Source organism: Ochotona curzoniae, unplaced genomic scaffold, assembly GCF_017591425.1.
Source record: "Ochotona curzoniae isolate NIBS_2020 unplaced genomic scaffold, NIBS_Ocur_1.0 contig_908, whole genome shotgun sequence".
NCBI classification, from domain to species: Eukaryota; Metazoa; Chordata; class Mammalia; order Lagomorpha; family Ochotonidae; genus Ochotona; species Ochotona curzoniae.
The window spans coordinates 10,471,116-10,497,887 of record NW_024466607.1 but is presented as its reverse complement, the minus strand read 5'-3'; the positions used below and the strand labels follow the sequence as shown (position 1 = coordinate 10,497,887).

The following is a 26,772-nucleotide window of genomic DNA, read 5'->3' as shown; positions in this document are numbered from 1 at the left end:
AGATAGCTCATCGTTGGAAACTATTCATAAGAGAGGTTCTCGTTCCATTGTTCAGTTAGCACCTGAGTTTATACAAGAGAAACATTTCTTCCTGAAGGTTCTGTAGAGTTAAAGTACCTGCCTTCTTAACTGGCTCACTGACAGAGCCATGGTATGCCCAAGTGAGGAAGCCAGGCAACCCTGGCCTTCTCCTTTAGCTGCCTTGGGAGACCACTTGGATGGATTCCTCTTCAGGGATAGTGGGGGACACAGTGTGCCAGATTTCACCAGTCTACCTTTCTTTCCTACTCTCTGCCAATCCCTCTACCCAAGCCCCACACTTTGAAAGGATTTCTTCTGACACTGCCTCCACATTCTTACTCGCCTCTTAAGCTTGGCTAGGTCTGGCTGAGCTCACTCAAAGACACAAAGCCATGGCCTTGTTGGGGCTTTGGGCATCTGCCTGTGCACAGACTCCCAGCACAAGACTACTGCTGACATGTTCTGTCCCATACTCTGTGTTTCCCTGCACCCTACATTACATACCTCCACATTCTACAACATTCTATTGTCTTCTTTTGGATTTCACTATCTATTACTGAGAGAAAGATGTTGGAGGCAGAGATGTATTTCAATTGTTCCCATTTCCCCCCATGTCAGAAGCCATTAGAAGGCAAAAATCAAAAGCATAGATCTAAAATAAACTCTTAACAAACACATTGCTTGTTAAGACTTGTTACCTTGAGCACCTGCTAGGCTCTTCTTTGCCTACTTATCTTTCTAAACAAATTTGCTTGATCAACATTATTAACCATTTCTAGACAGCTTTTAATTTATGTTATTTCTTTAAACAAGAAATCCCTTAAACTCTTTTCTAAAAGGATACATTTTGTGGGCATGTTTTTGAATTTCGTTGTCATTTTTGATCATAGAAAAAATGTGAAGTATGGTTTTTATTTATTGAGCAATATGCAATATACTACTGTTGGTTCTTAAAAGGCATCGTAGTGCATTTACCTCCACTGTTTGCCTTTTATATTCCTTATTTGTTTCTCCAAATTTACTTACTTGTTATAGGTACATCTGATTCATGTGTCTTGACTCTTCTTTAGTATTTTATTCATAAATATGTCACAATTGATTCGTTCATTTGTGGTGAACAGTTAGTGGACATTTTAGTTAACTTCAATTATCTGTCTTTTCTTCCTCAATGGTAAACAATGATTCAGTAAACAAATTTGGGTGTATCTCATTTTTCCACAAATGTAAGTTTTTTTTCTAAGATAATTGCATGAGCACAAAAGATACAATAACCTGCATTACTATTCCCATATTGCACCCTGATGATGTTGTAATTGTTCACAAATTCTCATTGGTAGTTTATGAGAATTCTTCCCACATCCTGCCAACATGATTTTTTTTTTATTTTTTCCATACTGATGGTTGTAAAACAATCTTTTTTGTGTATCCCTGAAGAAAGATACATATCTTCAGATTGAAGAAACTCGAGTCCTGAGCAGAATAATAAAAAAATAAAGTCACACTTAGTAGGATCACAGTGAAACTTTAGAAAAACAAAGACAAAGAAAAGATGTCAGAACAACAAAAGGAAAGACAGCATTTACTTACAACAGAAGGACAAGCAGACTGACAGCAGATTTCTCAGCGGTAACAACAGAAGACAGAAAGCAAAGGAATGACATCTTCAAAGTGCTAAGAAGAATTAAAAAAAAAAATCTGTCAAACACAACTGTTTAACTCACAGTTATTTTATAAACAGCTTTATGTGTGCATCCCCAGCTGGTCTCCATATCTTCTTCACAAATGGACAGATACTGTGCCTTGGCCAACTGAGTCACTAAATATATGAAACTGATTAGATGTCTAGAAACTCGTGCTCCCTGGTCACATAATTGGTCCCAAGAGTAGGTATAAAATAAAGGTAGAGTCAGCTCTGGGACCTGTACAACCATGCCCTTGCCAAGTTTGGGAGATGCATATCCTTGTTCCTGTCCCTGGCATCCGGCAGGAAATATTAGGAATATTTCCTTAAAATGAAAAACAGGAAGAGGGGCCTAACAGGACTAAGAGAAAATGAGGTAAACAAACACAATGGCAATTCGAGAAGTTCTACTCAGAGTTCATTTTTAACAGACTGGCGGTGTAGGAGTGGTAGAAGTGAAATCAGGTCTATAACACAAACACTGTGAAATACAGGAGACAAAAAAATAAATAGATACGAACACTGCTCATCATTAAATGAGCTTTTGCAGAGTCATCTACAAACAACTTTGGATCTCAGGAAATACAGCAGCTCAAGTTCTCTGTGTGTACCCCCATCAAAAGCACAAAAACCATGTGTGTCCGAGTGTCGCTGTGTCCTGCGTTTACATTTATGTTACACGTATATCAAGCTAAAAACAACAAAAACCATTTAAACCACAGAACTGAAGAACTGGAAAGTGTCTTAAGGGCTCTTTAATATAACCCTTTTGCCACATAAATGGTGAGTCAAAGATCATCGATTAAGTATGGAATAACAGAGATTGGTAATGACAGATGCAGGGACAGAACTTCTAACTCATTTTGCCCCACAACCTCTCTGCATCCATGTAAACTGAATCCTTGGAGTGCCTTTCCTAAGGTATCTAGTATCATCAATTTAAAGGCAGACATTATTATTTTTATCTTCTAAATATATTGTAACAGTACCTACTATTCCAGGATTCCATGCAAGGTGAGATCCTAAAAAGGGTAGGTAGTTACCTCAATACTCTAGAGATTCGTGCACATGCTAGGGGAAGCATGAAGACAGCTGGAACTAAAGCACTAACACTGAGACCTGAACCTGAGAGGGTGCTACTGGAACCCAGCGACTCAATCCTACCAGAGAAGCCCCTTCTCACCTCCAGGCTGGCTGTCCCCAGGACCCCATGCCAAGGGGGCTATGGGAGATGGAAGTTGCCAAAGCCAGATAACTTGTCCGAGGGCAGATATGTTGCAAAACAGGGAGTCCAGGAGCTGAGGCCATCCATTCACTTGCTTGGTCACTTCCTCTTTGGGGTTGGCTTGCTTCTCCTTTTCAATCTAGTTAACAAAGAAAAAAAAAGGAAAAAAAATTCGCAACCCTGATAAGTAACATACACAAACTATGAGTATTCAGTTAGTATAACTGTGAATTTGCAGATGATTTTTGGGCTATTTTTCTTTTAGGAAATTCAGCCTTAGAATTCTTCTCTTTAACGACTCAATTCTGGCAGTCTCTGACCAAAACTGACATGATCTTTTTTTTTCATGGACTAGGCCTAGGAAACATATTCTTTCCAATTCTGGTATATGTGCTGCCAAAGCAAGCACAAAACGTATTCTTAAAAATTTCTCCTGGGGCAGAGGTTTAGCATACCAGTTAAACTGCTAGTTGGTTTTCTTCAATTATTAGCTTGACTAATAATTTCAATATTCAGTAATACTAGATTCCTACTAATGTGCACCCTAGAAGGCTACGGTGATAATTCAAGAAGATGGGTCTTTGTCACCATGTAAAAAACCCCAGCTGAGTTCCCAGCTTGATCCAGTCCTGGCTGCTATGTGTACCTGGGGAGTGAACCCAAAGGTAAGAGTCAGTTTCTCTCTCTCTGTTTCCCTCTCTGCTCTTCTTTCCTCCCTCCCTTCCTTCTTTCCTCTTTTTTTTTTTTTAATTTTCTCTTTTCTTCTGCTTCTACCTCCCTGCCTCTGAAATAATCTAATTCTCCCATTTTTCATTGTTGCTGTTTTTCTGGTTAACTCTTACAGGTAATTCAGAAACATAAAAAACACACTAAGGAAATAAAAATACACCCAACTCCCGGAAAAAAACAAGTTTTACTCTCAGACACAAAGATGTGAAGATACACACATGCACAGACAGAGCTCATGCACTCACTTCATAAAATTATGACCACACCGATATGCTCCTCACTTGGAGGGGAACAGACTACGTTCAAGAAAGAAATCAACAATATGCAATAAAGACACTATACAAACATGTAGCCCTAGATAAGCATTCCTTCCAAGTGTATTCAACTAGCATGTTCTGTGACATCCCCTTTAGTTAGCACAACTCTGACTACCTTAAAGGTGAGGCTGTGTTGAACAGTTCCACAGCAACATCACTTTTTTAATTTATAAAACAAGGTACAAGAAACTAAAACGTATGCATTAGGAAGGTGGCATCGTTTTATTCTTAGAATCAAACTTAAGGGAGTGGAGCCACAGTTTTTCTTATAATTTAAGAATTTTTTATATTAGCAATAAAATTGTATTTAGATATTAACAACAGCATTTTCCAGAATCTTAAACGATACATCAATTCCTTCTACCTGAATTGAGGCAACTAGGAAAGATAAATGAAGTGATGTTTTATTGAAACTCGTAGAGCAAGTTGTAGCGAGGGGGATGGAACACATCCCTTGATGTTTGGAGAAGGAACCTATTTACATTTTTCAGATTGCTTCCACAGCCTCAAGACATGGGGCAGCCTGGGTGTGTCCAAACTCCCTAAAGATCCTGCTGAATAAACACACTTACAATGAACTTATGAAATACATTCATTTTCACATATTAAAGGGAATAAGAGTTGGCAAATATGTGTGGAGACAAGAGATCAGAGGAAATCACTCAATTTTTCTGTAAACCCAAAACTTCTCTTTTTCAAAACTGCTCTTATATAAATTTTTAAAAAGTATAATAAAATCTGATTTTTTTAATAGCTGCCCTACCTAGGAGATAGATAGACATGTCTCGGCCCCCGTCTTCACTCTACCTGTATCACCCTCCTTTTGCCTACTCTTCATCCTCTCCTGATCTCCTACGTGGAGCCCCAAACTCTCAAAATAGAGTCAAATCTCCCTTTTTAGGGCTCCACAGTCCAGTGCACCTATTGATTGTGACAATATAGAGCATTTACCCTTTACATGATGGCTGTTATCTGATTTTGTTGTGTGAATCACAAGTGACATGTCTAGATAACTGTCACAGAAGTATACACTCCCCAGTACAGCCTATATACCTTTCTTGCGTGCAATCAGGTTTGTGGAATGACTGAATGAGAGTGTGTGATATTGAGAGCAAATTTATTATCAGATGACATATATTAGGAGGATGGTAGGATGAGATGACTGAAGCTCTTTTTTCTAACACATATTCAGACATTACAGTACAACAACCATTCTCTCTGCTTCTGAAACTGAGGGAAATAATCTGAACTGGGAAGTGGATGACTTCCAGTCCAATCACAGACCTCAATGGACACGACGACCACCACATCTAGAAGGAAAACAGAGGCCACACTAGGTATTTCAAACAGAGGGGATTTAATGTAGGGAGAAGATTACATAGGCTTGGTAAGGCTGGAGGAAGTCCATTGCCATTAGTAAACATGGGAAGCAGCTACTAACCTTAAGGCCTGGGGTAACAAAAGGTAAGCGATGGTGTTACCATAACCTAGAAGCTTTGACAGGAGACCCCCCACGGCTGGCGCCTGGCCCTCTGATGGGGCTGCTGCGCGGCTGCTGCTTGGCCTTGGCCTTCTGAGGGGGGCGAGGCTTGGCTGGCGGTGGTCGGACCTCTGGGCGGGGACGTGGCTGTCGCTCGGACCTCGGAGGGGACCGTGGCTTGGCTGGTGCTCTGACCACCACGGGGGACGCAGCTGGCTGGAGCTTGGGCCTCTGAGGGGACGCTGCACGGCGGCTGGTGCTGAGAGGGCCAAAAGAAGCTGGAGACTGCAGCCAGGGTTCTCCAAGGCGGCTCAGGGTATGCTGAAAGGAGCTGGAAACCAGAAGGCAGGCCCTGCTCCTCCCTCCCCAACTTTTGCTTTCCCTCAGGTGCCTTCCACTAACAGAACCTCACAGGGAGCCGACGGCCAGGGGTACAGGGGCAGAGCAGCTGGCAGGACCCGAGAGCCGCAGCATCACAGAACACAGGAGGAGGAGGAGGAAGGGTGGGCCTGGTGCCGACAAAGGTCCAGCCTAGGGCAGCTCACCTGGTCTTCTGGCAAGCGCAGCAGATCCAGTCCTCCTCCTTCTTCTGGTAGAAGCAGCCACTCTTGCAGATGCTGTACTTCCGGTCCACGATCTCCCGCTTGGAGTTGAGGAAGGTGAAGGGCGGGCAGCAGTGGATGCTGAAGTGCTCTGAGAACCTCTGGTTCTTGGAGAGTCGGGGACCCTCCTTTGTTGTCTTCTGACTCATCTCACTGAGGCAGGGAGACAGGGGAGACAACAGCAGTCCGTTAGCAGGGGAAAGCGCCTACTCCAGCTCTTGGTTCCAATTAACACCCACACCAGGCAAGTCTGAAAGATCACTTCCCTGAACAGCTGTGGGAAAGAACTAACTGAAGAGTTCATTTGTTTTTGCGTATGTTTTTTTAATATTTGCTAAGAAAGAAACATAGACTGTTTCTCCCTTAAGTTTCAGAGACCCACTTAGGATCAGAAAAATATTTTAAAAACACTGATGTATGCACACAAGAGTTAACCTTTCCCAACACATCAGCATCAGCAGATACAGCAGAGAAGAGGGTATTCAAGGGCTTATTGTAGGGTGGCCGCTTCACATTTCTCACTTTTGTAATGTGACATTATGATCAGCAAATGACATCTGAGAGAGTCTATGGACCATGGTTAAGTTCAAGGCCAGGATGATGTAGACGGAACTTGAATTCACCTCTGAGTGACGCCAGCACTCTGACCTGGCTTTGCACTCCTACTCAACCCTCCTCATGGAGGAGAGGGGCAAGAGTTCATGACTCGTGATTTCACTGCATGTAGTCACAGAAAGCAGTCTGCGTGATAACAACTCGTTAATATTCATTAAGATTTGCTTTGTGTCCAACTATATAGTCCATATTTTAAATGACCTGCAAGTTTATAATGATGTCCAATTCTGGAACTACTTTGGGGCTTCTGAATGGAGATGACTAATGCATACAAGCCACAGCCTAGCGCTGTACTGCCAGGTGCAGCAGCCTCCTCAGGGCACAGTCCACCACGCAGGTGAGGCAGGTGGCTGAACACAAACACCAGCGGGTGAATCCTTGATGACAGTGGAGTTGCTAGTCCAGACCTGGGCACCTGAACTCTGAACACCTTCACTCAAGAGACAAATTGTTACCTTGGTTTAATCAGTTATTCCCATTACAAGTAATGAAATACAACTGAAATTCTGAGATTCCTCATCCAAAAGATATAATAATGACTATCTTTAACTCAGAGGGCCTTGAAAATATCAAATAAAATTAAAAACCCAGCATAGTATTCCATGTGTATAACCTGATTAATAATAAATTCTCCTCTCTTTGACTAGGAATCCATTTAAATGACCATTCATATTCTGCAGAATTTTTAGACTAATTTTACACATACCTCTGATAGCTTTTAACCCAAGCACTAATCACATCTTTACGTACTTTAGTGGCTAACCATAAATTATCATAAACATTATATATGTTTTCACAAAAGATACCACCTAATTACAAACTGCATGGCAGCATAAAGAGAAATATAAACAAATTTGAAACTGCAAAATACAATCTTTTCTAAACTCTCCAGACATTTCCATGTAATCTAAACCCAAAGGAGAGAGAGAACTGAAGCATGCCTTCGAAGGAGGAGAAGGTGAAGAGCAGATAGATGCTCCTGCTGGGAGTATTCCAGATTACCCTGTGTTAATCACATCTGAGTTCCAACATCACCCTTCCAGGCAGTCCCTGTTGCTCCCTGTCTTACAGATGAACAGGCTAAGGCCCCAAGAAGTTCAGAGAACTCTACAACACAGCCTATAGCAATTTTTATTTTTGATCAGTGAAATGTACCCACTCCCCCAAGTGATGGTCTAGTCAGGAGATGTAGGCCAAAGTCCACAAGGAAAGTGCACTTTCCCTAAAATGAGACCTTTTATTCGGGGTGTAGGAGGGAGTGCTTCCAGTGGGACTCAGCTCTCAAGCACCCCAAAAGGGGGCATGATTATTCCAAGCATTTAGATTTTTATCCCATAGGGTTTTTGCCCCTTGCTTCTTTTCCACCCAACAACTATACAGCATATCCCTCCACTCTTGGAAGGCTCTTTGCTCCCCCACACAGATTCTACAAAACTTCTGGCTCCCATGTACACTGCATACTACATGTGAAGAAGCAAGAGCCCCATGCTGGAGCCCCTGGTCTTGAAGGTACCTCATTCAAAGCTATACATTCCCTCGGGGTGGGGCTGAGGACCAGCCTCCTCAACACGCTTGCACTGCAGCCTGCCTCACATTACTGCTGCTGCTGAAGTGAGTCCCTAAGCTGCTCCCCACTGCTACTATAATACACTCATACACATACATAAGCCATCTCAAACCACCACCAAGATTTTGAGATCTCAACCACAAAAAGAGAAAACATGGACAGCTTCTGCCCTAGCTTTCTGTGCCTCTCCCTCCTTCCCCCTCTCCTTTAGGTAGGAAGGGCTCTTTCTGTCTGGCAAAGACTTCCCTCCCATTGTATCCTCTTTCCAGAGAGGAGACCAAAGCTACAACTCAGCCTTTCTGCAGCAGGGATGTCAGGTCTACAGCGCACAGAAACATGTGATCCGAGTTGTTTGAAATGCTTCTTGTTACGTGAGGTGCCCATGCATTTTGGAAATAAAAATTACAAAGAACAACAACCAAAAAAAGTGTTAAGATTTTAATATGTCTGCCATCATATCTATCTATGGGAAACAAGTTACCAATAGCAGTTGAAATGAGGCACTAATATTAATGTAGAGCCCACTTCTAAATCACTCCTTCCTCCATGTAGCCCTGATAATAAACCTAGGGAGCAGATACCCTCATTTTATAGATGAGGAAATGAAGGCCCAAAAAAGATAGGTAAGCAAGAATAAGCACAATTGTGAGGTGGGGCCCAGTCCACCGAGCCTATACAGGGAAGACAGGGTCTTGGTGACATCCTCCACAAGCATCCAAAGTCCAAGGGGTGACATCACCATAATATACCTGACTGTATACTGTATCCCCTACCTGACTGACGGTAGGGGAAGGGTGAAGGTGGCTGTAGTGAACTACCTATCTGAGGTCGCTTCCTTCACACCCTTTGTTAAGGGATGCAGTGGGCAAGAAGGCTCCCTCAATAAGCTAACAGCGTGCTCCATAGAACACAGAATCCACCAAGTTCAAGATCTGGAGAAGCCTGAGTAAACAAGGTCACAACTTATGAGGCCTCGCCTGTCATTTCCCTCCAAGTTTCTCCTCGGCAGGGCTGCAACCTCTCACTGAAGCCCAGCCTGCCCTCCTGCACGCCTTCAAGTGCTTGGGAGGGACTACAGAAGGCAATAACTTGGAATTCCAACTCTCACATACTGTTTAAAAGGACAAGAGAAAATGTCTTACATGTAAAATGTTAAGGCATTTTGAAGCATGCAGAATTGACTTCAAGTCCTTAATATATTTATAAGCCTTGAATGTATTTTTTAAATGTTGCCTCTACTTCATAATTTAATATTTACTCTCAGAAAGTCAATACCCTTGAGAGGGATAAAATTTTTTAATTTCATATTCTGTGAAGAGAGACAGAAATAAAATATATATTCAGTAATAATGTAAGAATATACATGGAAAAGACTTACCCATGGGGACAGGGGAAGAACAGTAGAAAAAAAAAAACAACCCTAACTTTATTTCTGCATAGTCCCCAGAAGCAGAGATGGGAAAGAAAATGCCAGAACAAATAAAATGGAGCATTCATTATTCTTCCCCTTTCCTAAAATTAATCAATGTTATTTAAATAGAGGAGGAAAGCAGAGAAACCTTTGCCTTTTTATTAAAAAATACAATGTGAGCCTTAATAATTTTATTTTTGTTAATATTCTTAAAATTGGTTTATTATGGAAATATTTTAATCATTGGAAGGGCAACTGAATATTGGGCAGCTATTGTAAAAGATGTTTATGAAGAGGTTGCACGGACATGAGAAAATGACTCTATGACACCAACTGAAAGCCGTAGGAAGCTTGCTCAGTGACTGGCGGCATCCCTGTAACCACCATCCTTACTGAAGGCATCTGGGAGTCAGTGGCAGTCCACATCCAGACAACCCAGCAGGTGCCTGAGGGAGCAGTCCTGCTGACCCACCCCCCATACGGCCCTCAGCAGTAGGGAACCTATACGTTTACTTTGGACAGATGTTTCTGGAATCCAATTCTTGGTGCTAATGTGAAGGATAAGAAACTGCAAATAGGAGCTATTGAGATAATCTATTTGTGACCACAAAAGACCCCCACTGAGAGGGTGTCAGATTGCACAGGCCATCTGAGTAAAAACAAACCCATAAAGTGAGTACAGGAAAACACAGTCGAGTACAACACTGACACTCGGTCACTCACTCCAAGTTCCACTGGGCACCTGAAAGTGCCAGAAGTACACAAGACAAGGAGTGTCCCTGTACTCACAGAGCTCAGAGCACAGACAGACAGGAACATGAATCAGTCTCTCCTCTCCTGATATCCCTCACCCCAGGATAGCACACTCCACACCTACTGAGATGTGATTAGGACTCTGATGGACAGGAACTGGGTGCTGGGAGAGACTATAACAGCCCTACAAAACACAAGTGAGGGACTGGAGTGAGTGTGGGCCGTCCTCAGGCAGTATAACCCTAAGCATTCAATCTAATGTAATATGCATGCTTAATAAATGCTCAGCACGGTGGGAAGGGAAGGTCCATTGGATATCATATATGATCACCATTGCTTAACACTGAACTTGAAAACCCAGCCAATACACATGCACACGTGTGCACGCGCGCACACACACACATATTGTGAGCCTCCACAAACTAGTAGAACTGATTTGAAAAAGAGTCAAACAGAATTCTGGACAAAGATCCACATACAGAAATCAAAAACCATTTCTATAGATCAGGAGGATCCAACTAACAGATATAAAATTTGACACGAAAAAAGACATTTTCGCTGACCATAAAACCACAGGACACTTACAGGTAGAAATACATCAGATGACAGATTTATATATATGTAAAACCTTCATGAAGAAATCTGCAAAATCATTTTGAAGGCTGAAAAAGAAATGTTCAGTATCATAAATACACTGAGTGTTTTTGAGTAATTCTGTAAATTTAACATAACTCCAATCATAATGATTTTCATGTAACTAACAATTCTACGGTTCTATGGAAGTAAAGCTAATTTGAATAAGAAGACTTAATAAGACTTAATAAGAAGTGAGTGTTGAGATTACACTCACCACAAACTCTACTGATTCAAATAGCACTGACTTGGGAGGAGCAATAGATCCAGGCAATCAAGGAAGAGTCCAGAAACAGACTCACCTATGGACAGAAATTAACAGATGGAGAAAAATATTTTTTAAATAGGAAATGAACAGACTGCTCAAAAGACAGACAAAATGGAATCAGATCAAAGACTTTATTGATAACAGCATATACTTGGTATAAGACATAAGCTGGAGGGCCTGGCACAGTAACCCAGCAGCTAAAGTCCTTTCCTTGCATGCGCCGGGATCCTGCATGACCACCTGGATGCCAGTCTATGCCCCAGCTGCCCCTCCAGATCAGCTCAGCTTTGGCTGTTGTGGCCACTTGGGGAGTGAATCAGCAGAAGGAAGAGCTTCCTCTTTGTCTCTCCTCCTCTCTGTATATCTGACTTTCCAATAAAAATAATTCAATCTTTTTTTTTAAAAGATACAAGCCAGGCACTTGTACCTGTGCATTTAATTTATGTATTTATATATTTAATTTACTTAAACTTTATAATGGGATCAGCATTGTGGTACAATAGATAAAACTGCCACTCATGGCACGGACATTCCATGTGAGTACCAGTTTGAGTCTCACTTAAACCACTTCTGATCCAGCTGCCTGCCAATGGCCTGGGGAAAGCAGCAGACAATGGCTCAAGTGCCTTGGTCCTATCGCCCATCTGGGAGACCCAGAAGAAGCTTCTGGCTCTTGGCTTTGGATTGCCCACAAGCCCTGACCACTGAGGTCATCTGTGAAATGAATTAGAAGATGGAACACTTCTATCTCTCTCTCTCTCTCTCTTTCTCTCTCTCAAATTTCTCTTTCTCCCTCCCTCCCTCTTCTCAAATAAATGTTAAGAAAATAAAATGGAGGGGGAAAAAATGGTATCAGCAAAGGACGAAGAGGGGCAGGCAATCAGAAACCACAGGAAACCATCGCAGGCGCTGTATGTGAGGCATGCGTACCTGTGCTTGCACAAGAGCTGTTATGGAGTAACACCTGGGGTGGGGATGGGGTGAAGGGTCTGGTTTCCCTATAGACCAGAGCTTGCATTTAACCTGACCTTAATCCCAGCCTCCCAAAGGCTGCTCAGCGAACCCCTCAGCTGTGAGAAAAATCCTCAGCTTTCCCTGCTGAGCAAGCACATTCCAGGCACCAGCTCCTCTGGAGAGTTCAATAGTTTCTAACAACTTGCTGATCTGCTCTTCCAAAACTGCACTTTGCTGAGCGTAGTCACACTCGATACAATGATGGCTGCTGTGTGAATCAGTCAAGCGCAGCAAAAATGTCAGGCTTAGCACCAGGACCTGCTGCTTCTAAGGATATCTTGAATTATATGTCCTTGTCCAACCATTTGTCTCTTTGACAATAATTATGTTTACAAATTAGCCCAATGAGTGTTCAACAGCAAATTCTTCGGAGACAAACTGATGACAGAGAGCAGGGAATTCTATCCAGACAATTATTGGAATCAGATGGCTTTTCAATGGCAAGCTGTGAGTGGCCAAAATCTAGCAACGACATGGGAGCCTGCTCGAGACTGCACAAAAACACGGGAATATGGCGGGGGGACCATATTTACCAGCCCATTCTTGGACACAGACTAAAACCATTCTAAATTCTAAGTCCATCCTAACTGCCCTTGTGGCTTTGGACTTTTGGGAACAAAGACAAGCTGCAATGGTTCAAAATCGTATCACTGGCAGACAACTGTCTCACAGAGCTGTGCAAAGGTTCTTTCAGCTGACCCAAGTCTACCCGACCCCAGCTAGCCTAAGGACAGGCACGGGTTCAACTCATCCTCAGTGTGCAGGTAATGCAGTTCACAAATGCTTCAAGAACAAAATCCTTGCTTATTTATATTTAAGGTTACACAATACAGGCCTTTAGTTTATGGACAAATAATTTCTATTGCAATCAAATCTGGATGAATAATCGTGTCATTTCCTAAAGACTGAAGGGACAACAGGGCCCAGCTGGTCTCCACAGGCAGCCCTTGGGCAATTCTTTCTCCAGACCCACTTTTGCCCAGTCTGTCCTTCACAAGGTCATGGTGGCAATGCTCAATGTACCCCATTTGCTCGCACTCAAAGGCTCCAGAAGGTCTCCACAGATACGGGATCTAGTCCTCACTTTTTCCGGCATGGGAGACTCCTCATGATTTGATTCTTGTGTACCTTTTCTGCTCCCCCAACCCCTCAACTCACTGCTGGAGGCCAAATACATCAACCTGTATCAGACTATGTGTCCTTGAACATGCTGTTTCCTCTACCTAGAATGCCTGCTCCCCATCGTGGCTGTGTTGTGACCATCTGTTTAATCTTAGCAGTCCAGCTCAGGTCTTACCTCATCCAAGGATCCAACCTTCCTACAGGCTGCCTCCCTAACCTGTGCTCCCTTCTACTGACAGCCTGTAGTGCAGCCAAGGACCGGGATCTTGATTTCAGGTCCTCAAGGGCAGGGTTTCTGTCCCAGCCCTCAGGATTCTGCTGTACCACACCCACAGTGAGTGAATATTGACTTTCACTGGATTAAAAGTGTCTTAAAAAATACCTTGGGGCTGGCCTTGTGACACAATAAGTTAAGCATCAGATGTGGGTTGCAGGGCGCGGCCCGGCAGCCTAGTGGCTAAAGTCCTCACCCTGCATGACCCTGGACCCCATATGGATGCTGGTTCATGTGCTCAAGGCTAACCTGCTTCCCATCCTGCTCCCTACTTATGGCCTGGGAAAGCAGTTGAGGATGGCCCAAAGTCTTGGGACCCTGCAGCTACATGGGAGACCTAGAAGAAGCTTCTGGCTCCTAGCTTCAGATTGGCTCAGCTCTGGCCATTGCAGCCACTTGGGGAGTGAATCAGCAAATGGAAGATAATTTCTGTCTATCCTCTCTTTATATCTGATTTTTCAACAAAAATAAATAAATCTTTAAAAAAAAAAAAAAAGATGTGGGCACCAGTCCTGCCTGTTTCACTTCTGGTCCAGCTCCCTGCTAATGCACTAGGAATTCAGCAGAGGATGGCCCAAGCGTTTGAGCCCCAGTATTCATGTGGAAGAACCAGAATAAGCTCCTGGGTCCTGGCTTCAGACTGGCCCAGTTCTGGCTGTTGCAGCCATTTGGGGAGTTAACCAGTGGATGGAAAATCTATCTTTCCATCTCTGTAACTCCGCATTTCAAATAAATAATGCCTGTTCCCTGGCATGTTAGGTAGGACTCTAACTATTTTTGTCAGATCATCAGTAAGACTATATTTTTTTATTGGAAAGTCAGATATACAGAGAGGAGGAAAGACAGACAGAAAAATCTTCCAACCTTTGATTTATTCCCCAAGTGGCCACATCGGCTGGCACTGCACCAATCTGAAACCAGGAGCCAAGAGCCTCTTCTGAGTCTCCCATGCGGGTGCAGGGTCGCAAGGCTTTGGGCCATCCTCTACTGCTTTCCTAGGCTACAAGCAGGAGCCAGATGTGAAGCAGGGCTGCTGGGACACAAACCGGTGCCCATATGGGATCCCAGTGTGTGCAAGACGGGGACTTTAGCCACTAAGCTACCGTGCCAGCCCAGTAGGACTATTTTAAGAATTAAGGTTTATACAAAAAAAAATGAGTTTCCTGGACAACATATTCTTGGTTTTAAAGTGTGCCAGGTGTGATCAGAATTTCCATGTTAACTGGGTGTTTGTGATGTAAGAAACAAGAATGGCAAGCTTCGCCCTAGGAGAATGAGGGGTACTGGATGTACACATATTTAAGTTAAAGAAGTCCTCTCTATCTCTCCCTTGTTAATTCTTTTCTGAAGGATGGAGAAAGCAACTAACCTTGTATTGCTTTCTAGAACAACCTAAATGTGACTCTCATCTATGGTCCTCACTGGGGATTTCAGTTAAGAATCCAGGTTTGAAGAATCCAGGAAAGAAGGGCTGATGCATTGCTCTACTCCCAAAGAATGGATGCAACAACTACCAAGCTGCCTTGCACTCTCCAAGGGAGAGACAAAGAGGGCAGAGGACAGAGAGAGAAGTTAAACCAAGAACTCAAGTGTTGGCCACCTCTTTGTGTCCAAGACTCTGTTGGGAGCCACCAATGGCAGTTAGGCTGGTAGATTTCCTCAGCTGGGCTAACTGCCACTTATCTTTATTGCACTTTGCAATCTGTGGGCTTCCATCTTTACATTCTTATTTATTGTATTTTATTTAAATCCCTCATCCACTTAAAACAGCAGGTGATCAGCACATGTGATGAACCAAATACAGTGTCAGATCTTGACAATACAGCAGCAGTGGACAAACACCCTGACCTCCATGGAATACACAGCCCAGCAAGGGGACAGGCATTAAAATAATGCCATCTTGAGAAGAAGCTACTTAATTAGATTTATTAGTGCCTTGAAGGAAAAGTGCAAGGGGTAACAAGTCCATATAGAATGAAGACCCTTAACCAGCGTAGGAGGTCATGGAAGGCTTTCTAGAGGAAAGAACCTAAAATATGGGTCAATGTTATCTTGGCAAAGAACTTAAGAGTGTTTGAGGCAAAGGTTCGGGTTCAGGAGGTCAGGTGTACATCTGAGGACCCAGGACAAGACCAGCGTGACTGGCATGTTGTATGTAAGAGAAGAAAAGCAGTATGGGCTAGGGGAGGAAAACTGAGATGCTTAGTAAATCAAACATGCTATAGGTACTAAGCATGTGAAATAAAGAAATATGATACGAAGATGTGCATTTTTGCAAGGTCCCTCTTAAAGCTTTGAGGAAAATGAACGGAGGCCTGAGGAGAAAAAAAAAAAAATGGCCTGTCAAAGGCTATTTGATATGGCCATGGGAAAATAATGTTGATAATAAAATATTCTGAGTAGCAGCAACAGTTGGTGACTCGTTGCACACGAGCAGTGGTAACAAGGATAAACCCAAAGCACATAGCCTGAGCAAGGGGTTCATGGAAATGTTTACCAATGGAAAAAAGAAAAGTTCGGGAATTTGAGTTCAATTTAAAATGCATTCAAGTTAAGGCATCTGAAGTCCTCTGGATAGAGATGGCACATGGAAAGTTCCTAAGAGGAGTATGGCCGCAGAGAGAATTGGAAAGTACAGATGTCGGAGTAAGCCATCAGGGGCGATAGGGTTGCCCTGGTGGTAGAACGTAAGGTTAGAAGAGGCTCTGACTGAGCCTTGAGACACAGGTGAGACAAAAGAGGAAAAAATGGCAAAAGATAAAGACCTGTCAGAGAAGTAGAGGGAACCTAGAAACATGTTTTATTGTGACAGCCAACAGGAAGAAGTGTTCCAGAAGAGGAAAGAGCCAACTTTGCATAATGACTCTGAGAGGCAATGTGACATGAAGACTCTAAAAGCACATTTGGCTACGTACTATGGCAGCAATTAATGCTTCAAAAAGAATGATTCCTACTGAGTGACTAACAGGACTCAAATCCAAGGGCTCCTAGACAGAACAGGGGCAGAAGATTCAGAGAGAAAAATGACAGGAAACTCAGACCAGAAACTGGAGAATGGGGGGAGAAGAAGACTAATGGTAATTAGATAAGCATGGTTTCCAGAAGAATTTGGAGGGAAGCATGTAGAGGTAGGAGGAGGTTGGCTGTTTGTTGGTTTGTTTATTATAATGAGATTATAGAACTTAAAATTGCTATTGAGAAGAATCCAGTATGGAAGAAGACACGGAAATAAAATTAGAGAGGCTATAGCTAGCATTCTTAGTAAAATCTAAAAAAAAAAAGAAAGAAAGAATTCATAGCACATACTGACTGCTGGGCTTTGTTAGGAGAGGAAAAACAGCTGGTCGCATGAAGTTCCATTTATTCAGTGAAATGAGAAGTAAGGTTAGCAGATAAGAATGAGAAAGTTGGATATTTGAGAATAGAGTGGGTTTTTAAAAAGATTCTGGCAGGAAAGAACCAGAAAGTCTTATGGATCTTACAAAAATGCACATCTTAGTATAATATTTCTTTATTTCACATGCTTAGTACCTTTAGAGTGTTTAATTTACTAAGCATCTCAGGCTTCCTCTCCAATCCATGGGTTATTAACCTAGAATGGCATCAGTCTGCTCCACTGATTCCTCTCCAAAGTTCTCTATAGCTCAGGTGGAGACATGAGGAAAACAGATAAGTTCATCCAAGATCTAGATTTGCCAGAGAATTTGCAGAAGAGCTGAAATGATGTGTTTTAGAATCTACCAGTAATACGAAGACAATATGAGATAGAAAAGGGTGATTGATGAATGCATAGATGAATGGGTCCAAGAATGAAAAAGTCAACTCAAAGCACCTAATGGAAGACTGATCCTAGCGGGACACTTAAAGCAAGTTGGAAGGTTGAGAAGGAGATGCTAGATGTTTGCACTGTCTGCTTGATGGAGCAGTGTCAAGTACTGACAAGGTCCAGCACATGACAACAGATAGATGAGGCAGACTGGATAATTCACCGGAATAGCAAATGGCTCGTTTACATATCTACTGAAGTCATCTAAATTGATGGATGGACATGGAGCAGATAGGAAGGGAGGTGTCTGGAAACTGCCAAGGAAAGAGAAGCAGTGACTGAGATGTCACACCTATAAACTTCCTAAGCAGAGAGTGAAGGTGTAGTGGAGTGCAAAGTGGCAATGGAAGGTCACTGACCCCACTTTCAAACTGGGAGCTACTTGGAGTTTAAAAGGACATCCTCTTGGGAGGTTAATAGACGAAACTCTGCTCTCAGAGGACTGGTTCCATTCAGTTAAGACCAAGAGATGGGAAGAGTCCTGAGTAGAGCTTGAAGATATAAAAGGAGGAAGTCTCTTTCTCATAGAATACCTGCCCCACTGTACACAACCACATGGGTTTGTCAAGGATAAACAAATGGCTTACAATCTATGAAGCACAGAAATAATCTTTACATCCCTACTCCCCAAACCGGGCATACTGTAAAAACCAGAACACACTGAAATAATATTAAACTCTTACTGCAAGTCTGATTCCTTGGTATTTTTTGCTGTTCTACATTCGGCGGTGACATTCTGAATACGTTACTATTATACAACTATTTAGACATAGACCCAACAGACTCATTTGTACCTGTATTTTCTTCCACACACATTTGCCGATTAAATCTCTGATATGAGCTTGTCTTGGTATCATTTGCTTCTTTTTTTCCCTAAAAGTGAAACAATAGAACATGTTAACGTACTGTTTGTATTGCTTGGATTGCAGATAAATTCAAATGTGCTATACATGAAGCTTCATTTTCAGAATCCTACAAAGGAACATGTTTTATTATTTGGGGCTATCATATACAAATTTTTAGAAGCTACTTTAATATTAAAAAGAAAAAATTCTATATGTCCAGTTACTTCACTGTCATTAAGTAAAAAATCTTCAGTCTTCTTTCCATTTCTTTCATTAAGCTCTACAAGCCTGAATTTTTTAAACGAAGTTTTCAGAAAAAGACATATTTTTATTTGAAGAGCAGATTTACAGGGAAACAAGGAAAAACAGAGATCTTCCATCCACCAGTTTACCTCCCAAATGAAGCTAGGTCAGTCCAAAGCCAGAAGCCTGGAGCTTCTTCCAGGTCTTCTACATGAGAGTACATGCACAAACACTTTAGCTATCCTTGCTGCTTTCCAGGCATATTAGCAGGAAGCTGGATCAGAAGTACAGTAGCTGGATCCAGTGCGGTAGTCTAGCAACTAAAGTCCAGGATCCCATAAGAATGCCAGTTCTAATCTTGGCGGCCCAGTTTCCCATCCAGTTCTCTGTGGCCTCAGAAAGCATTTAAGGATGGCCTAAATCTTTGGGATCCTGCACCTATGTGGGAGACCTGAAAGAAGCTCCTGGTTTCTGGCTTCAGATAGGCTCAGCTCCAGCCATTGCAGTCATCTGGGGAGCGAATCATCAGACGGAACATCTCTGTCTCTCCTCTTCTCTGTGTATCTGAATTTGCAATAAAAATAAATAAATCTTAAAAAAAAAAAAAAGAGTAGAGTAGCCAAGACTCAAACTGGTGCCCATAGAGGAAGTTGGCATTGCAGGCAACAGCTCAACCTACTATGCCATGGTGCTAGTCCAACGTTTATTTAGAAAAGTAATGAATAGAATTCGAGTCTGGTTCTAAAAATGAAAATCTTTTATAATTAACTGAATCACCCCAATAAATGAATTAAACTAATGCCATTCTCCCTTACAGCTCCAGAAAGAGATGCATTTCTCTACATATAAACTAATTGGAGGATTCCAATATGATAAGACATGAAATTGAGAATATCCAAGGGATATATAAATTATGTTCCTACGCAATAAAAAGATTTATGTTGACTAAGGCAGCCAATCAGAATGATAGCTTTCTCTTGGGGTTATTGGGTTTTGTCTAAGTCTCTGTAAGAACACCAAGTTAAATCTGGTAAGAACCACAAGCAGGTCCCTCAGCTCATCGGCTTGACAGAGTAAATGATGCCCTCGAGTCTGTAAGCATTCTTAGTTTTTAAAAAAAATCAATCAGATATGATACAATGGCAAGTACTGAGCTTATATTCCTAATCTAAACAATAAAGTTAAATAAAAACATGTAAAAGAAGTGTTCCCAGGTAATGGATGGCAGGGTTAGGATCCCTGGGAGAAAAAAATGCAAAAAGGTTCAAGTCCAAGTTCATCCTGGATTTCCTCTGAAGATATTCTGTTCAAACCACTGTATAGGAGGAGAAAGGAGCCCAAGCAGAATGAAGAAGCAGAGATGAGAGAGGGCCGGGCCTGCTGTTTTGGCACAGTAGGTTAAGTTGCCATGTGTGACTCTGGCATTTTATATGTGATCATTTTCTCATGACTACTAAAATGCACATGCTTTGCCCACCATTTTATTTCAACGTCCACAACTTTAACTCAGTGTCTGCAACAAAGACACTTGCAGGACAAGTGAATGAAATGAAACATGACGTATGCTTGTGAAGCACCCGGGGAGAGCTGCTGGATGCGGGCTTCCAGGCGGCTCCGAGCTCCTGGAGTCCCCAACAGGCATCAGGCACTAGCAGGCACCGTGCACTGGTACCTGACCAGCACCAAGGGACTATATTTCAACAACAAAGCACCAAAGCTATCCCATGTACAGCTACTAGGAAACGTGCAACTGATTAATAAGCCCATAACTCTTTGAATAGTCTAAAATAGACCAAAAACATTTTAGACTTTAAGTTATAAACCAAGGTATTCTCCAACACAATGTGTTTCTTGATGAAACATGATTCCAAATAAAATTACCTTGTTTAAAGCTATCTGGAGAGGGACCAGCCCAATACTTCAACCAGCTAATCCTGTCTGCAAGCACTCGCATCCCATATGCGCACCAGCTTTTCATCCAACTTCCTGCTCAAAGCTTGGGAAAGCAGCAGATCTTGGGACCCTCCACCGCATGGGAGACCCAGAAGAGGGTCCTGGCTTTGGATTGGCTCAGCTCCAGCCACTGTAGCCATTTGGGAAATATACGAGTAGATGGAAGATTTCTCTTTCTGTTTCTCTGCAATTCTTCAAGTAAAATGAATCTCTCAAAATTTTGAGTAAAATTCTATTCATATTACAAACAAAATACAAAAATAGTTGAAATCTGTGTTTGGGCTAATTTTCCCTGTTTCACGTTTTGAGATATGTTTATCTTTTATAGTGTAAAGGTTTTGCTTGTGTAATACATGATTAAGACAATATTCTTCCCAGTGCCTATAAAATTGTATCACACAATACAATGTTAATAACAATTTTAAAAAATCATAAAAAAAACAAAAAACAAAAAGACAATATTCTTGGGCCCGGCACGGTAGCCTCGTGACTTAAGTCCTCAGCTTGCACACACATGTGGGTGCCGATCTGTATTCCAGCTGCTCCACTTCCCTTCCAGCTCCCTGCTTGCAGCCTGGGAAAGCAGTTGAAGACGGCCCAAAGCCTTGGGACCCTGCACCCGCGTGGGAGACCCAGAAGAAGCTCCTGGCTCCTGGCTTTGGATCAGTTCAGCTCCAGCCATTGCAGCCACTTCAGGAGTTAACCAGCGGACTAAAGATCTCTCTCTCCTTCTCTCTGTAAATCTGACTTTCCAATAAAAGATAAATCCTTTTTAAGTGATAAAAAAGAATATTCTTTGTAATGTTCCAAAAACATAAGCTCTGCAGACTTACGTGTAGGACAGAACCACAACGAGATAAGGCAGTGGGGCCCTCAGGTCCTCATTCCACTCAACATCCGCTCATTAACAGCGCCACTGACCACTGAGAACAGGGTGGCTTCAGTAACAAACAACCATCTCATAAGTGCAAGGCACGCGTGCTCTGCGAAATCCGTCCAGTTCCGGTGTGCTGAGGCGCTGGGGTACCGGGCACGTTCGCGGGAGTCAGGCCTTCCGCCCGGAAGTGAAGGCACCGCGCGCCTTGATTACGTCACCGTGGGCGCCCTCACCCCGGCGGCTCGAAGTGACGAGATAGGTGCACCTCCCTTACACACGGTTTTGTCCTTCGTTACGCTCCGTTAACGCTCCCTCAGCCCAGCACGGAGATGCATTTGATTCCTCCAGGCCATGAACTCCAGATGGGAGGGCTAGCAACAGCATGGCGCCCTCGGACTACGAACGTTATCTTCCAGTCATGACTTACTTCCTCGGGATCCCTAAGGAGCCAAAGCGTGGCCTTACTTTCTCCTTCTCTCCCCCTTTCCCTGGAAATGAGTTGATTGAAATTTGCTTTGTTAACAATTATGTTTTAAGCGCCTCCTGGGTGTCAGGTGCATGATAGGAGAGTAGTAGAATAAATGCATCCAGCTCTGATAAACAGCAAAGACCAACACACAGTAGGCCCGGCATGATGGCTCTGTTGGCTAATATTCCCCATGCAAGCACCGGGAACCCATATGGTCACCAGTTCGTGTCCTGGCTGCACCACTTCCCATCCAGCTCCCTGACGTGGCCTGGAAAAACAGTGGAGGACGGCCCAAAGCCTTGGGACCCTGCTCCCAAGTGGGAGACCCGGAACAAGCTCCTGGCTCCTGGCGTTGGATCGGCTCAACTTCAGCTGTTGCTGCCACTTAAGGAATGAATGAGAAGACAGGAATTTGGGGATTAAAATGCAAAAGCCTGCAGGCAGGCAGATTTGGCCATTGGGATTAGAAGCGGTTCCCTTTGTTTGGAGACTGGTCTGTATGTGGAGGTGGGGGTGCAGCAAAGGAAGACAGGAAATGATGGAATGAAGCTGAGGGATGTAAACAGAATTTCTGAACATTTAGAACATTTTATCATAAAATGCTTAATCTGAAATTACTGCAATAAAAGTCATCCGTTCTGGCTAAGCAATCAACTGTGGAATTCAAATTTTTTTATTTAAGAAAAGCTAGTAATTAACCTTAGGTATCTATGGCATTTGACCTGCTGAGATCAAAAGAGATAAATTAACATGCTGAAAGTCCTTTAGCAAGTAAAGCCACAGCCTGCAGTACCATCACCTCAAATGGGTGCCGGCCAGCTCCAGTCCCGGCTGCTTCCCTTCTGATCCAGAGCCCTGCTAATGTGCCTAGAAAAGCAGAGGAGAATGGCCTGAGTGCTTGGAGCCCGCACCCACACAGCAGACCTGGGAGAAGCTCCTGGCTCCAGATTGGCCAGCTCTGGCCATCGTGGCCATTCAGAGAGTGAAACAGCAAATGAAAGACTCGTCTCTCTTCCCTCTGGAATTCTAGAATTCTTACCTTTCACAAACATTTTTAAAAAGAAAATGTGCTGATCAACTCCAGAAACCAGGAGTGACAAGGAGGGGCCTTCCAAGCTTCCCATCTCCTGAATCCATTCTTTGGGCTGAAGGAGAGGAGGGTCCCCTTGCTGACACCTGCATGGTTCACTGTAAGAGCACTAATCCTTTAAGTGTGGAGAAAACACTTTCTAAAACCACACTGTAACCAGACAAGGCCGTCATCACAGTCAGGACTGCCTCTACCCAGGAGCTATGCACTGCATAGCATATGTGCAGAACCCCAACTTTTTTTTTTTTTTAGATTTATTTTTTTATTATTATTTTTTTTTATTGGAAAGGCAGATATACAGAGAGGAGAGACAGAGAAGAAGATCTTCCGTCCGATGATTCACTCCCCAAGTGAGCGCAACGGCCGATGCTATGCCAATCCGAAGCCAGGAGCCTCTTCTGGGTCTCCCACACGGGTGCAGGGTCCCAAAGCTTTGGGCCACCCTCGACTGCTTTCCCGGGCCACAAGCAGGGAGCTGGAAGGGAAGCGGGGCCGCCGGGATTAGAACCGGCGCCCATATGGGATCCCGGGCGTGCAAGGTGAGGACCTTTAACCACTTGCGCCACCGCGCCGGGCCCGAGAACCCCAACTTTTTAAAGATTTATTTTAGGGGTTCCTTATACTTGGATCGGCGAGATCAAAAGCATTTCAGAACTATCCAAACCACTTGGGCAGAACCCAAGTTCAAGACAGTGACTATGCTTGTTTGCGCAGTACTAGCTATAACTTTAACATGTACAATATCTTAATTTTTAAAAAGGGGAGAAAGGACAGCATGATGGCTCAATTGCATAATCCTCCCCTTGCAAGCACTGGAATCCAATAAGGGCACCAGTTGGTGTCCCAGCAGTTCCACTTCCCATCCAGCTCCTTGCTTGTGGCTTGGGAAAGCAGTCAAGGATGGCTTAAAGCCTTGGGACCCTGCACCCATGTGGGAGATCTAGAAGAAATTCCTGGCTCCTGGTTTTGGGTCGGCTCAGCTCTGGCCGTTGCAGCCACTTGGGGAGTGAGCCAGCAAATGGGGGATCTTTGTGTCTCTCCTTCTCTCTGTAAATCTGCCTTTCCAAAAAATATACATAAATCATTTTTTAAAAAAGAAATTAAACTCTATTTGGCCCAGCCACTTTACTTCTGGATATATATTCAAGGGGACTGAGATCAATCTATCAGAGAAAGAGGTGGACGTCTACGCTCATGACAGCACTACTCGGCAAGAGATGGAATCAACCTGGGTGTCCATCAACAGCTGTGATCTGCATGCACGGTAAAATACTATTCAGTCACAAAACGAAAGACTGCAATCCTGACATTTCAGAGAAGTGGATGTTACTGGAGAACGTTCAGTGAAAGAGGAAGCACTTGGGATCACAACACAGAGCTGTGTCCCCTCCATTCGTGCATGCCGCCCACCAGCCCAGCAAGGGTTATCAGCAACCTACCGGGACCACGCTTGATTGCACTGCGTTTGTTGCAGACAGCTGTGCTTAGAGAGGAGTGATCACATTTATGAGACAAACACTCACACAGCACTAGAGGTGAATCCAATGGACACATATTAAATACTTAAGCTACGGTTATCTAGTTCCTACAGCATGGTAACCACCACTCACAAAGGGTCATGCTTGCCCACTTTTAGTGGATGTTGAAGAATTTTTCCAAAATGTTGTGGATTTTAAGTCTTTATCATTTTGTATAAAAATATATTAGAGGCTCATTTAAAATCCTAAATAATACCTTGAATTTGAGGTTTCTATCAACAGATTCAAACATCAATTTGGAAATGAGGGGCATCTTGGGGCAGCACTAATGCTTCGTTCTTTTTTTTTTTTAAAGATTTATTTTATATTTTTTATTGGAAAGGCGGATATACAGAGAGGAAGAGAGACAGAGAGGAAGATCTTCCATCCGATGATTCACTCCCCAAGTGAGCGCAATGGCCGATGCTATGCCAATCTGAAGCCAGGAGCCTCTTCCGGGTCTCCCACACGGGTGCAGGGTCCCAAAGCTTTGGGCCGTCCTCCACTGCTTTCCCGGGCCACAGGCAGGGAGTTGGATGGGAAGTGGGGCCATTGGGATTAGAACCAGCGCCCATATGGGATCCGAGGCGTGCAAGGCGAGGACCTTAACCACTGCGCCACTGCGCCGGGCCCTAATGCTTTGTTCTTAATTTGGGTTGTTGAGCAAGATCAGAGGACCAAAAACTCATTTATCTGCACACACATGTGCATTTCTTGGTATATATACTGTGTTCCAGTAAAATATTTTTTAAGAGACCTAGAAACTGATAATAAGGTAGTAACTGACTTACACTCTTCCAAACTCTCAAGACTGTAAAAGAGAATTGCTGTCTCAGCTATACTTCCAGAAAACAAGGAGGTCACAGAGAAAACCAAAGATAATGCATGGCCTTGGCTTGGTCCCAGGGTAGTTGATTCAATTGTATTACCTCAAGACTAAATAATGTTATTTTCCCAATGTTAATTTTTTATGATTTGGATTATGTCTGCAATTTAAAGGCCCCCCAAAGAATAACATATAGGCCATGTGTGTAAGTGTACAGAAAGAGAGGCCAACATTTGGATAAGCTGGATGCATCTGAGACGTTTGCACCATTTTCAACTTTGCTGTGAATCTGAATGAGTTTTTAAAGTTCTCTCCACTGACGACTCCCCGCCGTTCTGCCCAAGCACAGCTGCACATCTGGCAGCAGTCTGTCTTCTGCCTCCCTGCTCCACTCACACAGCATCAAAAATCTTTTCCTCTTCCACTGCCTTCCTTAGTCCTCCAGCCAAGTTACCCGAGTCCTCTGGATTCTCCTCTTTCCATTCCTTTCTCTATCAACCACAGATCCAAAAACTGCCTCGGATTTCTAAGAGATTTCATAGAAGACCAAGGCATTCATGTCATTCCATTTAAAACCAGTGTTGTACCAGGAACAGAAATCTAAGAAAGCACAGGCTTTATTGTTCTGTTAGGATCCTCCACATGCAAAGCCAGTTACAGAACAAGTGGTAAGATACAAACTAGAAGAAAAATTAGCTGACCTGGACCTGACATCCGGGACAAAAGGCTTAAAACCCAGGGAAATCTGAGGTAAGATTCAGAGACTTTCCGGGAGCTCAGGCAATTCCCAAACACTGTCTGGAACATTCCACAGAGAGCCCTCTGCCTCCTCTGTTCTTGTTTTCCCCATAATTTCTTGTCCTCCCAACATCGACCGCTGTTTAATTGCAAGTTTGCCCCAGGGAGATACCACCAAAGAATCCACATAAATCCGCTTGAGATTTAAAGATGACGTACAACATGAAGTGACAGGAAAACTGGCAGGCTCCCTTACCTTCAAACAGCGGCTGTTGTGTGAACAGGTTCCACATCTGTACCAGGTCCCGGGAGGGTTCTGGCTACTTCAACGCATGCAGAATATATAGGGAGAGATTATATATCTGGGTTTGTCATTACACAAGGTGTTTTTGATGGGTCCTCAGCCAAGATCCACTTTAAAACAAAAGCTACACAAAGACTACAAAAAGGCCACACAAAGTTTCAACAAAAGGCTAAAGAAAGACCAAACAAAAGCCTAAGAAAGTTTAAACAAAGAGTGAAACAAAAGCAAAACAAAGACCAAACAAAAGCAAAAACAAAGGCCAAAACAAAGAGCAAAAGAAAATCTAAACAAAAGCTAACGGTCCCCCTCCGCACACGGTATCCACACTGTACCCTCACACACACTCAAGAACTCCAGCCTCCCATCTCTCAC

General features: G+C 43.2%; 1 protein-coding gene across 3 annotated transcripts; it reads right to left on the bottom strand.

Annotated features, from left to right (window-relative positions):
• Positions 1–891: 891 nt before the first annotated feature.
• LOC121165914 (myelin associated oligodendrocyte basic protein) lies at positions 892–26,412 on the bottom strand. Of its 3 annotated transcripts, XR_005885331.1 has the most exons (5): positions 18,333–18,413; positions 5,999–6,208; positions 2,886–3,066; positions 1,609–1,692; positions 892–1,491 (listed from the first exon to the last, which is right to left on the bottom strand). XR_005885331.1 is itself a non-coding variant. In XM_040994934.1 (3 exons), the coding sequence occupies exons 2-3, from the start codon at positions 6,202–6,204 to the stop codon at positions 5,451–5,453; spliced, it is 468 nt and encodes a 155-aa protein (XP_040850868.1). In that variant the 5' UTR covers positions 6,205–6,208; positions 18,333–18,413. The 3 variants fall into 3 exon arrangements, 1 of the variants encoding a protein (XP_040850868.1); XR_005885332.1 differs by lacking the exons at positions 892–1,491; positions 1,609–1,692 and adding an exon at positions 26,353–26,412 and having other exon boundaries at positions 2,892–3,066; positions 18,333–18,411; XM_040994934.1 differs by lacking the exons at positions 892–1,491; positions 1,609–1,692; positions 2,886–3,066 and adding an exon at positions 5,451–5,712.
• Positions 26,413–26,772: the final 360 nt, after the last annotated feature.

Bases quoted from the DNA above. Each gene is read 5' to 3' on its own strand.
- LOC121165914 (XM_040994934.1), bottom strand. From the start codon at position 6,204: ATGAGTCAGAAGACAACAAAGGAGGGTCCCCGACTCTCCAAGAACCAG. The intron at 5,713-5,998 runs GTGAGCTGCCCT...TGGCCCTCTCAG, and splicing joins TGCGCTTGCCAGAAGACCAG to CACCAGCCGCCGTGCAGCGT.